The sequence below is a fragment of the Lethenteron reissneri genome, chromosome 25 (genome assembly GCF_015708825.2).
Source record: "Lethenteron reissneri isolate LAM-NWPU_2019-01 chromosome 25, ASM1570882v1, whole genome shotgun sequence".
NCBI lineage: Eukaryota > Metazoa > Chordata > Hyperoartia > Petromyzontiformes > Petromyzontidae > Lethenteron > Lethenteron reissneri.
In genome coordinates, this window is record NC_083803.1 from 4,502,180 (window position 1) to 4,520,270 (window position 18,091).

The following is an 18,091-nucleotide window of genomic DNA, read 5'->3' on the forward strand; positions in this document are numbered from 1 at the left end:
AGACTCCCACACACATAGACACACACATAGACACACACACACACAGACACACACACAGACACAAACACACACACAGACACACACAGACAGACACACACACAGATACACACAGACTCCCACAGGCAGACACACACACAGACACACACACATAGACACACACATAGACACACACACACAGACACACACAGACACACACACACAGACACACACACAGACACACACACAGACTCCCACAGACAGACACACACACATAGACAAACACACACACACACAGACACATACATACACAGACAGACACACACACAGACTCCCACAGACAGACAGACACACACATAGATAAACACACAGACACACAGAGACAGACACACACATAGAGACACACATAGAGACACACACAGACAGACACAAAGACAACGTCCCCCCCCCCCCCGTATAGATGTTGTAGACTGTTGGTGCTGCTGGAGAGCATCACAACACACGGAGACACACACATACACACACACACACACCAGTCACACACACAGAGACACACATAAACACACACACACACCAGTCACATACACACACCCACGACACACACACGCAGACGCACAGGCAGACACAGATAAATAGTCACACAGTCACAGTCACACACACACTCAGAGAGAGACACACAGAGGCACACACAGACAGACACATAGACAGACACACAGACAGACACACACACAGACACACACACAGACACACACACACAGACACACACACAGACACACACACCCACACACACACAGACACACACAGACACACACAGACACACCCACAGACACACACAGACACCCACACACACAGACACACACACACACAGACACACACAGACACACACCCCCACAGACACACACACACACAGACACACACACAGACACACACGAGCCGCGTGCACACACAGACACACACACATACACACACACACCCACAGACACACACACACAGACACACACACAGACACACACACAGACACACACGAGCCGCGTGCACACACAGACACACACACATACACACACACACACACTCCCACAGACACACACACACAGACACACACACAGACACACACGAGCCGCGTGCACACACAGACACACACACATACACACACACAGACACACACACCCAACGCTTGCCACGCTGCGGGCTCCGCGGGTCGCGCGCGGAGGGGGGTTCCGAGGAGAGCGCGGTGCCATATGGCGCGGGAGGCGGCGCGCAGCTGGAGGGGAGCATTCCCGGGCAGGGGAGCCGTGATGTCAGAGCAGCTGCCAGCCAGACTCGCTGCTGCTGCTGCTGCTTCTACCTCCTCCTCCTGCTGCTGCTGCCGCCGCTGCTGCTTCTGCTACTGCCGCCGCCGCCGCTTATTCTACACAAGCAGCAGCAGGAGCAGCAGCAGCAGCACGCTTGTTGCCCCGGCGCTCTGCGAACGCTGCATCGACACTCTTATTCTATCTGCTGCTGCTGCAGCTGCGGCTGCTGCTGCTGCGTTGTCGCGACTCGGGCCGGGCCGGACCAGAGAGGCGGAGGGGAGAAGACGCAACTGCAGCAGCAGCCGCCAGGATCAGGTATGCAGAGCCGGGTGCCTGCCTGGGTAGCACTGTGTGTGGTGGTAGTGGTGGGGGGGAGGTGTTGGTACGCTGGGTCCTGGTACGAGCTGTGGATGGGTACGCGTGGGCAGGGTGGTACAAGGTGGGTGGGGGGGGGGGGTACGCTGAGTCCTGGTACGAGCTGTGGATGGGTACGCGTGGGCAGGGTGGTACAAGGTGGGGGGGGGGTGGGTACGCTGAGTCCTGGTACGAGCTGTGGATGGGTACACGTGGGCAGGGTGGTACAATGTGGTGGGGGGTGTTGGTACGCTGGGTCCTGGTACGCGCTGTGGCTGGGTACGCGTGGGTAGGGTGGCACAAGGTGGGTGGGGGGGGTGTTGGTACGCTGGGTCCTGGTACGAGCTGTGGATGGGTACACGTGAGTAGGGTGGCACAAGGTGGGGGGGGGGGGGGTACGCTGGGTCCTGGTACGCGCTGTGGATGGGTACGCGTGGGCAGGGTGGCACAAGGTGGGTGGGGGGGTGTTGGTACGCTGGGTCCTGGTACGAGCTGTGGATGGGTACACGTGGGTAGGGTGGCACAAGGTGGGTGGGGGGGGGGGGGGTACGCTGGGTCCTGGTACGCGCTGTGGATGGGTACGCGTGGGCAGGGTGGCACAAGGTGGGTGGGGGGGGGTGTTGGTACGCTGGGTCCTGGTACGAGCTGTGGATGGGTACACGTGGGTAGGGTGGCACAAGGTGGGTGGGGGGGGTGGTACGCTGGGTCCTGGTACGCGCTGTGGATGGGTACGCGTGGGCAGGGTGGTACAAGGCGGGGGTTGGTACGCGGTGCTAGGCGACTGCTCCACGAAATCTGCTGCTGCCGGGGTGGCACACGCAGGCGTTGTAGTAGGGTGAGCGGAGTGTGTGTGTGTACACGAGGTAGACTGTGTGTGTGTGTACACGGGGTAGACTGTGTGTGTGTGTGTACACGGGGTAGACTGTGTGTGTGTGTGTGTGTACACGTGGTAGTCTGTGTGTACACGGGGTGGACTGTGTGTGTGTACACGAGGTAGACTGTGTATGTGTGTACACGGGGTAGACTGTGTGTGTGTGTACACGGGGTAGACTGTGTGTGTGTACACGGGGTAGACTGTGTGTGTGTGTACACGGGGTAGACTGTGTGTGTGTACACGGGGTAGACTGTGTGTGTACACGGGATAGACTGTGTGTGTGTGTACACGGGGTGGACTGTGTGTGTGTGTACACGGGGTAGACTGTGTGTGTGTGTACACGGGGTAGACTGTGTGTGTGTGTACACGGGGTAGATTGTGTGTGTGTACACGGGGTAGACTGTGTGTGTGTGTGTACACGGGGTAGACTGTGTGTGTGTGTGTGTACACGGGGTAGACTGTGTGTGTGTGTACACGGGGTAGACTGTGTGTGTGTGTGCACGGGGTAGACTGTGTGTGTGTGCACGGGGTAGACTGTGTGTGTGTGCACGGGGTAGACTGTGTGTGTGTACACGGGGTAGACTGTGTGTGTGTGTATACAGAGTGGACTGTGTGTGTTTGTACACGGGGTAGACTGTGTGTGTGTGTACACGGGTAGACTGTGTGTGTACACGGGATAGACTGTGTGTGTGTGTGTACACGGGGTAGACTGTGTGTGCGTGTGTACACGGGGTAGACTGTGTGTGTGTACACGGGGTAGACTGTGTATGTATAGACTGTGTGTGTGTACACGTGGTAGACTGTGTGTGTGTACACGGGGTAGACTGTGTGTGTGTACACGAGGTAGACTGTGTGTGTGTACACGGGGTAGACTGCGTGTGTGTGTACACGGGGTAGTCTGTGTGTGTACACGGGGTAGACTGTGTGTGTACACGGGGTTGACTGTGTGTGTGTACGGGGCAGACTGTGTGTGTACACGGGGTAGTCTGTGTGTGTGTACACGGGGTAGACTGTGTGTGTACACGGGGTAGTCTGTGTGTGTGTACACGGGGTAGACTGTGTGTGTGTACTCGTGGTAGACTTTGTGTGTGTGTACACGGGGTAGTCTGTGTGTACACGTGGTAGACTGTGTGTGTGTGTACACGGGGTAGACTGTGTGTGTGTACACGGGGTAGACTGTGTGTGTGTGTGTACGGGATGTTGGTGGCGGTGGTCCTGGTGGTGGTCACACGGAATGTGGTGCGTGGTGAATCAAATGCTAGGATGGCGAGTACACGGGGTGTGTGCCTGGTACACACGGGGTAGGCTGTGTGTACACGGGGTAGGCTGTATCTAGGTTGTCTGTGTGTACACGGGGTAGACTGTGTGTAGTCTGTGTGTAGTCTGTGTGTGTGTACACGGGTTGTGTACACGGGTTGTGTAGTCTGTGTGTGTACACGTGGTGTGTAGTCTGTGTGTGTACACGGGGTGTGTAGTCTGTGTGTACACGGGGTGTGTACACGGGGTGTGTAGTCTGTGTGTACACGTGGTGTGTACACGTGGTGTGTAGTCTGTGTGTACACGTGGTGTGTAGTCTGTGTGTACACGTGGTGTGTACACCTGGTGTGTAGTCTGTGTGTACACGTGGTGTGTACACGTGGTGTGTAGTCTGTGTGTACACGGGGTGTGTACACGTGGTGTGTAGTCTGTGTGTACACGGGGTGTGTACACCGGGTGTGTGTACACGGGGTGTGTAGTCTGTGTGTACACGGGGTGTGTACACGGGGTGTGTGTACACGGGGTGTGTAGTCTGTGTGTACACGGGGTGTGTGTACACGGGGTGTGTGCACGTGGTGTGTAGTCTGTGTGTACACGGGGTGTGTACACGTGGTGTGTAGTCTGTGTGTACACGGGGTGTGTACACCGGGTGTGTGTACACGGGGTGTGTAGTCTGTGTGTACAGGGGTGTGTACACGGGGTGTGTGTACACGGGGTGTGTAGTCTGTGTGTACACGTGGTGTGTACACGGGGTGTGTAGTCTGTGTGTACACGGGGTGTGTGTACACGGGGTGTGTGTACACGGGGTGTGTGCCCGGTACAGAGTTTGAGTGGCCGCTGAACGCGAGCTCGGCGCGCCGCTCTGCGCTGTTTGTCATTAACTCGCGGCTCTCTGTAGCCAGCTCACAGAGGCAGAGACAAAGGTCCCCCGGGTAGCCTCAGCGGACTTTTTGGGCCAAGTGCCGCTCGCGAGCACATTCAAGGGCTGGGCACTGCGCACGATGCGGCGGTGTGGTCGACACCGCGCCCGGACCGCCTTTGTCTCCCCGGTGGCGATGTTCACACGCCGCAACGGGTGACTCATTTGAGGCTGAGTCGACCTAGGGGAGGTCCAGGACCGGTTCAGATAATCGTCACTTGGTGTTAGCCGTGAGCGGGAATCGAACTCGGGTGGCCGGGTTCGATGCGCAGTGCGCTAACCTGAGCGCCACCGCTCCCTACATACGCCAACAGAGACAAAGATCCCCCGTATAGCCTTTAACAGACTGTTGGGGCAAGTGCAGCTAGCGAGCCCATATGAAGGCCGGTACGGCACACGAGGGGGTGGGTGGCCAGCACCACGCCCGGCCGCCTTTGTCTCCCTAGTGGCGACATTTTTAGGCATCGCACCAGGTACTCATTTGAGGCTGAATCGACCTAGGGGAGGCCCAGTGACCGGTGCAGATAATCGTCACTTGGTGTTTGACCATGAGCGGCAATCGAACTCGGGTCGCCGGCGTCGTAGCGCTGCGCAGAAACCGCTCCCCACTTACGCCAACACACACACTCACACACACACTCACACACTCACACGCACACTCACACACACACAGGCACACTTACACGCACACACACATACACACACACATGCACACACACACTCACACACGCACATGCACACATACACTCACACACACACTCGCACACACACATGCACACACACGCACACATGCACACACACGCACACACACTCACATGCACACACACACACGCACACACTCACACACACACTCACACGCACACTCACACACACACAGGCACACTTACACGCACACACGCACACACACATACACACACACATGCACACACACACTCACACACGCACATGCACACATACACTCACACACACACTCGCACACACACATGCACACACACGCACACATGCACACACACGCACACACACGCACACACACTCACATGCACACACACACACTCACACGCACACACACTCACACACTCTCACACTCTCACAGACACACACACACTCACACACACACATACACACTCACACACACACTCACATGCACACACACATGCACACACACTCACACACACTCACACACACTCACAGACACACACACACTCACACACACATGCACACACACATGCACACACACATACACATGCACACACATGCACACACACATGCACACACACACACTCACACATGCACACACACGTGCAGGCAGGCACACACACTCACACACACGCACACCCCATGAATTAACTCGCAGCATCAGCAGGCGACACTGGTCGTACCTGTTACTAATGCGCGTGCCCGCGCTATCGCGCCCGCGCGCGTTGCTGCTGCTGCTGATGATGTTGGCGATGATGTTGTTGCTGGCGATGATGTTGTTGCTGGCGATGTTGTTGTTGGGAAGGAGGTGTGGATGCTTTAGCTGGGATGAGCGCTCGCGTTAATGCGTCCGGGCGCGTTTATCTGCACCGCAACTGCCGCCATCTGGCATCATCATCATCAGCCTCATCAGCTGTTCCCACCTCCCTCTCTCTCTCTGTATGTCTCCATTTCAGCTCGCCTCTTGTGCCTACGCGTCGCGTTAGATGAATAGTCGGTGTCCAGAACGTCTCGCTGCACGTGTGTGTGTGTGCATTGTGAATGTGTATGAGTGTATGTGTCTGCTCGCTGACGGCACTCGCACAGCGGTGTGTGTGGTGGATGTAAGGGATCTCTTTGCCTTCATCTTTGTGCCTTTATATTCGTGCCTTTTAATGGGTCTGTGACTCTAGCCGTGGATTGAGAGTGGCTGAAAAATATTGTTCATGGGTTTGTACGCGTGTCTGGGTTATGTTCCTGTGTGCATATGCGTAAGTGTGTGTTTTATGTACGAACGTGTGTATGTATCTTTATGTATGTGTGTCTGCATACGCATCTTATGCACGTGTGCGTGTATGGACGCGTGCGTGTGTTTGTGCCCGTGTCCGTCTGTACGTGAGCACGCCTCTGTGCGTTGAATGGACACGTGCGTTCGCGTTTTTTCGTGAGCCGAGACTTCAAAACAAACGCGCGTGCGATGATCTCCGTGGGGTCGCGTGCGTTGCACGTGGCCGGAGCTCGAGTGCTAACCCACGACTGTTGGTGCCGACACGACCTGCTTCTCCTCACCACCACCGCTACTACCAACAACATCCACCACCTCCACCACCACAAAACGCCACTATCACCACCACCACTACCACCACCATTCCCATCACCATCCTCTGCGCCACCGCTACAACCACCACGACCACCAATCCCCACCACCACACCACCACCACCGCCCAGAGGTCGCAACCGGGTACCCGATACCCGATACCCGGCTACCCGTACCCGGCCGAGTACAGGTACGGGTAGCCGTTTGCGACCCTGGTACGGCCGGGTACGGGTACGGGTAGGCCGTGAGTCACTGGTGAGTAACCGTTTGTCACTCATTTCGGGTAGGGTACGGGTACCCATTTGCCACCCTGGTGCGGCCGGGTACAAGTACGGGTAAGGAATCAAAACCCGTTTGCGACCTCTGCCACCGCCCCCATCGCTCCCCGCAGCCCGTGATGCTGGTCCCGCGATGGAGTTCCCGGAGCACAGCCGACAGCTGCTCCAGTGCCTGAGTCGCCAGCGCTTGCAGGGCTTCCTGTGCGACTGCACCGTGCTCGTGGGCGGCTCCGAGTTCCGAGCGCACCGTGCCGTGCTCGCCTCCTGCAGCGGCTACTTCCACCTCTTCTACCGCGACGAGAGGCCCCGACGTGGCTTCCGCGACCACCTCGGCCTCCGAGGCCGGGAGAGGGGGGGGGAGCGGGAGCAGGAGGAGGAGCAGGAGGAGACGGCGGGCGACGCGGCGGAGGCGACGGCGGTGGCGTCGATCTCCGGGGGGGTCCCGAGGCCCCCCGCGGAGTCCGCGGCGGGGCTCGTGGTGCGGCTGAACGGGGACGCGGTGACGGCGCCCGCGTTCGGGGCCCTGCTCGAGTTCATGTACGAGGGCCGCCTGCGCGTGGACGGGCTGCCCGTGGAGGACGTGCTGGCGGCCGCCAGCTACCTACACATGTACGACATCGTCAAGGTGTGCAAGCAGAGGCTCCGAGGACGTGGCGACGGGGTCGGGGTCCCTGCGCCAGAGCGGTGCCCCCGGCCGTGTCCGGAGAACATCTGCGTGAAGATAGAGGCGGGGGAGGAGGAGGAGATGGTGTTGGCGGCTGTGTGCGGCGACGAGGGCGTGAGCAGCGTGCGAAGCGTCGCCGAGGGTGGCTCTCACGGCGGTGGCAGCCGTCTGGCGGCGAGGGCAGCGCCGTACGGCGCGGCAGCTGGGAAAACGGCGTCAACGGCTCCATTGTTGCGCGGCGGCTCTGGCATCTCAATTAAGGGCCTCGGTGAGAGCGCGCTCGACCTGTCAGTCAAGCCGGCATCTGCGGCGGCGAGGGCGTGCGACCCCGACCTCCCGGGGCACACGGGCCTAGGTGAAAGGGAAGCGGCTGCCGCCGCAGCTGTTACAGCTACCGCCGCCGCCGCCGCTGCTGTCTCGGCAAAGGGCCTCCCTGCTGCAGGAGGAGCGAGGAGGAGATTGCGACGAGGAGATGTGCGACGCGGACGAGGACCCGGCGAGGAGAGCGGACGACCTCGCGAGCAACTCGTCGCACCGCTCCAGCGGCGTGAGCTGCGAGCTCTCGGAGAAGGTTCCCTCGACCTCCAGCGAGCTGGACCACGAGGACGACGTGGGCAGCTCGGACGAGGGCATGGAGCCAGAGATGAAGCCGCCCGCGTCCCTGGGCCACTTCCGCTTCAAGGACGAGGCGCTGCTGCTGCCCTTGTCGCTGCGCGAGGGCGGCGGCCCGCTGCTGGGCTCGGCGGGGTTGGTGTTCGCCTGCCCCCTGTGCGGCCAGGCCATGCCGTGCCCCCAGGCTCTGCAGATCCACCTCAGCCTGCACTTCAGCGAGCGCCGCGCGGAGCCCAAGGTGGAACGCGTGGCGGGCCACCGCGGCCCGCACGGCCTGCAGCCCCATGGCAACGGCAAGGTCAAGCCGCCCCTGCCGCCGCCCCCGCCGCCGCTGCCGCCGCCTCTGTCGGGCGCGTGTCCCGGCGGCGCGGCGCCGTTCGGGCCGGGGCCCGTGGGCATCGCGGAGGCCTCGCCGCCGGCCCTCGGCGGGGCCGAAGGGGACGTGCCCACGTGCGCCACGTGCGGGAAGACGTTCTCGTGCGCGTACACGCTGCGGCGGCACGAACGCACGCACTCGGGCGAGAAACCCTACACGTGCGCCACGTGCGGCAAGAGCTTCCAGTACTCGCACAACCTGACGCGCCACGCCGTGGTGCACACGCGCGAGAAGCCGCACGCCTGCAAGTGGTGCGAGCGGCGCTTCACGCAGTCGGGGGACCTGTACCGGCACATGCGCAAATTCCACGGCGGCCTCGCGGGCTCAGTGACCGCGCAGTGAACTCGCCGATGGCTCCCCGTCTCTCCGTGCGGGATCCGCGTGGCGGCGGTCCCCGTTGCTCCGTTGCCCTGCACTTCTCGCCGGTGATCGTTGCCGAGATGACTCCGCGCGGGGGTTCCGTGGGCGCCGTGGGTTTGGCCCCAAAGTGAAAAGCGAACGCAGAGTGTGAAAGTGGGCTGGGTTAAGACGCCTGAAGTGAGGTGATGGAGGGGGGAGGGGGGTCATAGGTAAGGTCAAGGTGGCAGATAGTGAGATGGTCGGGTTGGATGGTATGCTAGAGGTAGGGATAATCTTTAGTGTGGTTGATGTTAGGGATTGTCTTGTAGGCGAGGTAGCTAGTCTGATACTGATATGATCAGGGCGAGAGTCTGGTTGAAAAGTGTAGTTAGAGCAAGGGCTGCTCTTCAGGGTTAGAGCTCGAGTTTGGGTGGCTGTCGCCCTTGTAGTTCGCCTGTCACTTTTGGGGCGTCAAGTGCCCCATCCTCCCCCCCCACCCCCTCCCATCCCCCAGCGATGGCGTTAAAACCCAGAGGGCATTCATCAGCAGTGCTGGGCCCTGCGTGCAGGAGCCACTGTGTGCACGTGTACAGAGCGTGCTCGCCCCGTATTTTGTTTACGTCCACACGTGTACAGGTCATTAACCCAGCCCACTGCCGAACTCAAGCTCCACACCTGGGCAGCGTGAGTCTGGTACTGCCGGGAAATTAACCTTTTCTTTTGTTGTTGTTGTTCAAATCCGTGCGGCGATACGTGGCGGGACTCTGTGTGAAGAGAACAAAGGACTAATCACTCACCGACACACACGCTTCACACTCGAACCCCTCCCCCCCACCCCCCTGCACACACTCGCGTGATTTTTGAGTAAACCTAACAGGTATAGAACACTGTCTTTAAAGATATATAATATATATTGATATTACACAAAAAGCGTCGCTCTGAGACGTTTTATGAGACTGAGAATATCGAGTGAATAATTAATTATGCAGATGAATCATATGCGGTGTGAGAACAAAGGCAAAGTGTGGTGGCGGAGTTCACAGTGACACGTGGCTGCTGCTGCTGCTGTTGCTGCTGCTGCTACGACTACTACTCGTGTATCTGTATAGTCAGCCTTTCCTCAAAAGAGCACTATGAATTGAACACACACACACAGAAGAGAATATAACTCACATTTTAAGAAGGCTTCCAGAAAGCGAAGTGAGAAAGACTTTTTTTTAACTCCACGAATTGTTTTTTTATTTAAGAACCGCAACAACAACAACAAACTAACATTAGAAAAATATAAATATAATAACCCCAATTACTCCCAGACTTTGTCCCCAAAAATGCAATGTCGCTGTTTGCTGTTTGTTGTGTAAGTTGCTTGAGCAATGCAAACTACGCGTTTCTCTGACTGGTTTCCAATTTGGGGGGTAGGGGGTATTGCCTCCTTCCGCCCTCCACTTACATCATAGGAAAACAAAAGTTTCCTCATTTGTATTCATCGCTCTAAATGTCAGTATTCAAGAGGGGGCGGGGGGAGGGGTAGAAACACATTTAAACCTGCAGGCCATTCGTCAATCTCACTTGCCGGATGAGGGTCTTGCCGGTTTTTTGTGTGTTACCATACTTCACCACGCTGGTCAATGCGGAGAGCGTAGAACACAATTGGCGGTCTCCTTTGCGCTGCCCTCTGCCGCACACTACGTGACCACGCACCCGCGACCTACGAAGACCAAGCCAAGCAATGAATCCATCCTCCAGCCTGCGTAGCTTCCGAGTTAAGGTGCATTCCAGGAAGAATACAAAATAATCCCATCACGTGTAATGTAAAAACATGTCGTAAGTGGTGGGTTGGGGGGGGGGATTTTTAAAGGAAGGTTAAACTTAAAAAACGAAGGTATAGACTCTTAATTGATTCTCCAAACAGATTTTACGCGAATAAAAATCACAACTTATTCGTGCCAAAACGTAGGAAGACGACCCCCTAATTGGAAAGCCAGTGCCTGACCACGCGCGCGCGCACACACACAGTCACCGTCCACTGTTTGAATGCGGTTGACGTCCACCCTGACCGCTGTGCCTGACTTCACGGAGCTCCGAGTTTACCTGCCCTGTGCCCTCTTCCCCGTGCATTACGCGTCTTCTTGTCTATCAGATCATTATAACGTGCGGGGGAGCGGCGGTGTCGTGGTTAGCGCGCCGCGCTACGAACCCGGCGACCCGAGTTCTATTTCCCCGCTCACGGCCAACTACCGGTGACGATTATCCAATCCGGTCCTGGGCCTCCCGTAGGTCGACTCAGCCTCAAATGAGCGTCTGGTGCGGTGTGTAAAACATCGCCACGAGGAGGATAAATGTGGCAGGACGAGGTTGTTGTCCACCCACCCCTTCTCCATGGGCGCCCCGTGCCGGCCTTCCTCCGTGCTCGCTAACAGCACTTACCCCAACAGTCTGTGAAAGGCTGCGAGGGGGTTATTTGGTCTTTGTGTAAAAGCGACGGGCAGGTGCCACCTTCCCAGCGATATCGGCTTCAGCGCGCCAGCCTTGAACAATCGATTGGTGTCGTTCGTATTGACCCGAGATTCTTTAAGCGCGATGCACAGGACACACAGATATATATTTGGAATTTGTACGAAAATTTGAGGACAATCTCAAACGGAAGTTGCTGGTTGTTCCGGGTTTCAGATTTGTAATTTTTCCCCCTCCCACATTTGCAGAAGTTTTAAATTCGCAAGGCATCGTTTTTGTTTCGCTCTTTTCCCGCGTTGTAAATCACTCGGCCCCTGCCAATGCCGGTGTATTGATTGTTTTGAACGCCGGGGCAATAATACACGTGGCATTTGCTGTGGAATGGGTTATCTTGAGAAGGTATACGCAAAACCAACTTACTTTATTGACAAAGCAGAGAGAGGAGGAGAGGGGGGGAAACACTAAACTTCGAATGAATGAATGAATGATTGTTGTCTTTAATAAAAATCAGATTTACACTGACCAGCCCTGAAACCCCCTTATCGCCGTGACGGTCCGTGAGCACCGTCTGATGGTGGTGTGACACCGCGCGCGCACAGAACTGCAACACACTATACACACATACACTCACGCGCAAAGATCATCGTAGAGCTTTTGACAGGCTGTGGGGAGGCAAGCCAGAGGGTGGGTGGCCAATACCACCCCCGGCCGCCTTTGTTTCCCCAGTGGCGATGTTTTCACATCGCACCAGGTACTTATTTGAGGTTGAGTCGACCTAGGGGGAGGCCCAGGTCCGGTCCAGATAATCGTCACCGGTGTTGACCGTCAGCGTGGATCCAACTAGTGTGGCCGGGTACGGAGCCCATTCGCGATAACCGCTACACTACCGCTCCCCACTAATCGCTACACCCCACCACACACAAGCAGAACTGCATACACACACACGACACATCCCCGTGCTTATCACGCACGCTCACCACGACACGCATACGCCCCACCACACACATACACCGTTAAACGCGGACCCTCCAATATAACGCAATACCCTCGCCATTCGCCACTAAGTGACGGTGACGTCACCACGGAGCCTGTACCAGGCCAGGTGCACTTCGAGGCTGCCACGTGAAGTGTCGAAGGCTCGCTGGGCAGGAGGTCTCGGGACACAGACACAGCAGATGCCGTGGGTCGGCTGACTGAAATGACCGGCAGATGCACCACACCAGCTGTGCTCCCCTACCAGGCACCACGGTGGAAGCGCCAACATAAATCCACACCCTCCAAAAATGTATTCACCCTCCACACGTCTATTCACAACCCTTCGACGCATACACCCGTTACGTAGTTATCCCACTCCACACACACACACGCGCGCAGGTATAAGTTCACTTCCCAGCAAGAATGCAACGTTGGTCCAACGACACGCCGACTGCAAAACACGACACACAACTCTGGCTGTCCGCCTGATGATGCCTGTTGTAATCACTGGCGAAACGTCGTACGCCGATTGTAAATGTTGCCGGCTTTACCCTGCAACACAGCGGTGCGCTGAACCAGTCACGAATCGTCACGTTTTGTTTACGTGACAAACCTCACTGATTGGCTGTGTCAGGTGGTGGCGGGTTAAACGACACATTGATATGTACGCGATCGAACGCGAAAAACCTCCATCATGGACAACAGAGGCGTGTGGTTGGGTTTCCCCCTCCCCCCCCTTTCAATGAACACCGCCTTAACAGAAAACAATATAATCGGCGACGTTTCGAGCAATGACTCTTCTTCATGGCACGCGCACGACTGGTTTGCGCACGCCGGACCCAAGCTAACAAGCCCTCCCCGACTCCCTACGGGGCCACGGGGAGGTCCATGGAATTCCTGCCGGAGACAGTGGTGGGTGGGTGGGTGGGGGGCCTCACAAAGCGGCCGCGATCTGGAGGCGAGCTTCGAAGGGCATCGGTTTGACGCCACCTCGTGGGCAAGCCCATCAAGGAGAGGTCGTTCACGCCAGTCCAGCACAATGTCCGACAACCAAAATAACGATAAGAGCCATTATCAATAATCAATGGGGGGGGGGGGGGGTTAGATTGCGTAAAGATAAATGTGTCGTTAAAGAGGCATTTCTTTTGGAATTCTGAAGAAAAAAACACCCTCACTATTTCAAGAGCCGCAATGCAATGTGAATAAGAGAAGGGTGGTCCTTTAATAAAGTCACGAAGCAGTCCCTTAAAGAGACGCGTGCGTCTGCGGAGCCGCAGGTTTCAGACGGCTGGCCTAGCAGACAGCAACGGCGACCACCGCCAATGAGAGGGATTGCCCCGGGCACAACAAAAGAAGAAAAAATTAACCCGTAAAAACAAAGTTTTTCACTATAAATCCTTTATATGCGTGTTCAATGGGCCACAACCCAGCCCACATTGGTCTTTGAAACGGGCGGCTAGAGTCCTCTCGTCCTCTGGCTTGAGATGGCTGCCACCTATGGGTCAGATGATTGCCTGCCACCATTAAGCAATTGGTAATTAAATATAAAAAAAAATCCTAGAAAGTGTAAAATTTTGGAAAATATTTTCACGAAAATATCACGCACAACGAGTCTGTGTGCAAAATGTCAGCTCGATTGGATCACGGGAAGTGGGTTAAAAAACGATCGAAAGATTTGCATGGTCGTAAGCGCGCAAGCAAGCAAGCAAGTGAACTTAATATAAAGGATTTAAAAACGACCGAAAGATTTGCACGGTCGTAAGCGCGCAAGCAAGCAAGTGAACTTAATATAAAGGATTTTTTAAAAAAACCCACAGCGCGGAAGCGAGAATTCTATTTGAGGCCCACGGATAATAGAAGTTCACAGCCGCACACACTCGGAAACTCTCTTAGCGCGGTTCTTCACGCCTGCGATGCGACGCATTGGAGTCCGAGGGCTGGTGGAGCGCTGGTCACGTTTTAAAGCATTAAAGCTGCCGGGCTGTGGGGTAGTACAGCAAGTGTGTTCGTGAACACGTGTGTGCGGACGTCTTTTGAGTGTTATCGCTTTGTGCTGCTGTGTATCAGGGCTGAACGATTTGGGGGAAATATCTAATTGCGATTTTTATGACCAGATATTGCGATTGCAATTTGATTTGCGATGAAAATTTTTTAAGTCAAGCTTCACTGTGTAATAGATTTAAAACATGTGATGGAGCATTACCACATACCAAACAAATATGAACTGCTCTATATATTCTAATGCAAGGGTGAGAACTTAAAATATATGAATTGCTTCCTACATGTATTTATAAAAATATTTTAATTGAAATAGAACAAACATAGAACAATTGTTAAGTTAAATAAAGTTATAATAATAAATAATACAATTCCAATAATAAAGTTAAAGGACTTTTCAAATCGCAGCCTTTGCTTTTTGCTAATCGCATTGTCTCAAATTGCGATTTCGATTTGAAATCGATTAATCGTTCAGCCCGACTGTGTTTGGTGCGTTCTCTCTGGGCGTTTCAGTTGTATTTCCATACGCCCAAAAAAAGTCACTGGCCAAACATTGAAATGTAGGACCCTCCTATAGAAAGACCCTCGAGACGCGGAGAGGATTTCCTTCATAAATACGGTAAGCCCTCGTTGAACGCGGTAGATGCGTTCCTGAAAAGTGCCACGTTGAGCGAATAACGCGTTAAGCGAAAACATTGCCCGTAAATAATGTAACGATAAAGTTTGGCGAGATACGAGGCACGCGCGCACACGGTAAGATGGTGGAACAAATAACGGAGGGTACGCCACCGCGTTATTGTATCACCCCGCGTCCTGCATCGCTCAGCCACGCTGCTCAAGAACAGTTCCGTCATCGACTGCTCAGAACCCGCGTTATAACGGGCGCGGTCAGCGTTGTAACGGGCGCGTTTCGCGTTGTGCTGAAAGTGCTCCCCAATGGAAGAACCGCGTTATAGCGAGCACGCGCTCGGCGATGACTTGCCGTAATCGACGTTACCACCAAACGCGTGGATTCGCTGCAGTCTGTGAGTTGTTCCCTCCCTCTTGGGGCAGATATATAAACTGTACACATATAGCCATGTTGCCGTTTTAATGGCGCTATACCTAGAGTTGTGGCAGAAAACGTTTGTGATGGCGGTCATACACGCACCTGCACTCGATTAAAGAGATTTAAACAACGCGAATATATTAAACAGGGTGTTGTACATCAAGGCCGAATGGATTGACATTCACATGCAAATTTACGCGACTGCGTTGAATGTTCGTTGGAGCCATCGACAAGAAAATCACCGTCCGTAAATGATCCCTTCTTACAAAAAAAAAATAACCCATCACATGAAGCAAACGCGCTCACGGCGGACCATGATCCTGGCCGCCGTGAAACGAAGAAATGGCCACAACGGGGAGCGTATTAATATTAAGTGCGCACATTTCGGTTCGCGAGGAAGGGTTACACATGAAGACCTCTTGCGAAGCAGCACTGAACGTTCTTTCTGTCCTAAGGGATTAAAGGTGCGAGCTTAGAGAGCGGCGTGGGAGGAGTGGGGGGGGGGTGAGAACGCAGGGAAACCGCGGCTGGCATTTTGATGGGCGCGCACTCAGCGACCGCTCCAAGTTTCGCGCAACGGGATCCGTGCCGCGTGAGTACCCGACTCGGCCCGGCAGGCGATCTTCAAAGTCACGGAGCGCCGTTTGCACGCGCGCGCGTTCTCAACCTGGGTCAGCGTGATCGGCTGAGAATCAGGCGCGGGCACAATGAGATAAATACAACGCGCGTGCCACGGCAACTATGGAAACGATTCGGGTTTCTAAAAAAAAAAACAACTGCGTTGTGGGTAGGGAGGGACATTGCGTGCACAGGATGAAGGGCGGCCGATTGCCGACAGAGGCATTACTGCGGTCTCGCACGAGCCCGGCAAAAACCAACGGGGTAACGCCAAAGCGCAGATGGTGAGACACTTGTGAGGGCAGCCTCTGTTTACGTGTCGCGTGTTTCCCGTGTAGCATCCGCGGGATTTGCCAGAGGGTAGAAGTGTTGGTGATGTGTGGAAAACATCGACGGCTTTAGCCACGATACAATGAGCTCCCACATCCTCTTGCGTTGATGTGGTTTTACAGTAATCACGTGTGCCGTCGTGGTGTTTAGGTCGAACTTTTTTTGTCGTTATCTTGTCAAATATTTCAGTGCTTCACAATTGATGCAAACTTGTTTTTGAAGGTTGTGCATCGAAACCCGTGCTGCAAATGTTTACATAATAAATTGACGACGATGAAAGTGGCGTATTACACACACACACGCGCGCCCGATTGATGTGTGACACGCAGATTCGATTTGCTGGCCAAACGTGAGATGGATTGGAGTTGAACGGTGACGATTGAATCGCTGGAATTTCGGCAATAAGAAGATATGAAGCCCCATTGATTTGTTGCGTATGAAAATATCCATTGATTTGAGCAGAACACATCTTAACGTCCATACAAATCTATTAAAGCACTATCTGTAGTATATTGTATTTTTTTTCCCTATAACGTAAATCAGAAACTCAAACCCACGTGTTTTTTCCGGATCAATATACTAAATGCAATAGGACACATTGGAGGTCGTGCTTACATTGGAATACAACCCCGTTGTTGATCTATTAAAGGCAAGACACACCCAAAACAAGCACCTCTTATCCAATTTGTGTCAAAAATCACGGTCAAGCACTTCATCACAGCACTCTTACGTGAGGTGATAACTATATTGGCATTGTGAGTGACATCACCTCAGTGCCTGGCCCAACTAACATTATTTTTTAAATCATTAATGAAGCTTAGAACTACACAGGACATGGCTTCGGTACGTATATGAACATCTACAAGGCAAAAACATATTCTTTTTGGGGGATTTTCTTTAACATTAATTTCCGAAGAATCTTGGTCACTTTAAGAGGATATCAATTGAAACTGAAAGGTAAGTTACATTGGAATGGTGTTCGAGTCAGGCAACCGAGGGGTAGACCGAAAACTAGACGGTGTGATACACTCCTGATGGGGTGCATCGTGGAGGTCATGTGCCCACTGTGCACCAGCTGCGGACTTCGTCAGAGCAGTTCTTCACAAATTTTCATAGGAGGGGCCACTTTCGCCCATAAGACATCAGTGCGAGAGCCGTCACATTTGAAACCATTGGGTTTGTGACAGCACGATGGATGATGGAGGGGGTGTTTTCACACGTGTCGTCGGGGACCGCACGTCAGGGCGGTAGTAAGGCCAGCAGGGGTTACTAGTGGCCCGCGGGCCTTGTAATAAAGGAGTAGAAAGCGTTTTCGAAGTGTGGCGGCATCGATGGTTTTGGCCCCGTTGACATCTTTAATTGAAAGTGAATGGTGGGCTCTTTAAAAAGGTCTTCATTAGGCTGAAGATCGGCGATTAAAATCTTCACCTTCGTACGAATGCTACCACCGGGTCA

At 54.6% G+C, this 18,091-nt stretch overlaps 1 protein-coding gene across 1 annotated transcript; it reads left to right on the forward strand.

Annotated features, from left to right (window-relative positions):
- Positions 1–1,233: 1,233 nt before the first annotated feature.
- LOC133347065 (zinc finger and BTB domain-containing protein 42-like) lies at positions 1,234–9,351 on the forward strand. The gene is given in 3 exon segments (XM_061558972.1): positions 1,234–1,583; positions 7,336–8,532; positions 8,534–9,351. Coding segments are annotated over 2 exon segments (1,860 nt in total). The 5' UTR covers positions 1,234–1,583; positions 7,336–7,355; the 3' UTR covers positions 9,217–9,351.
- Positions 9,352–18,091: the final 8,740 nt, after the last annotated feature.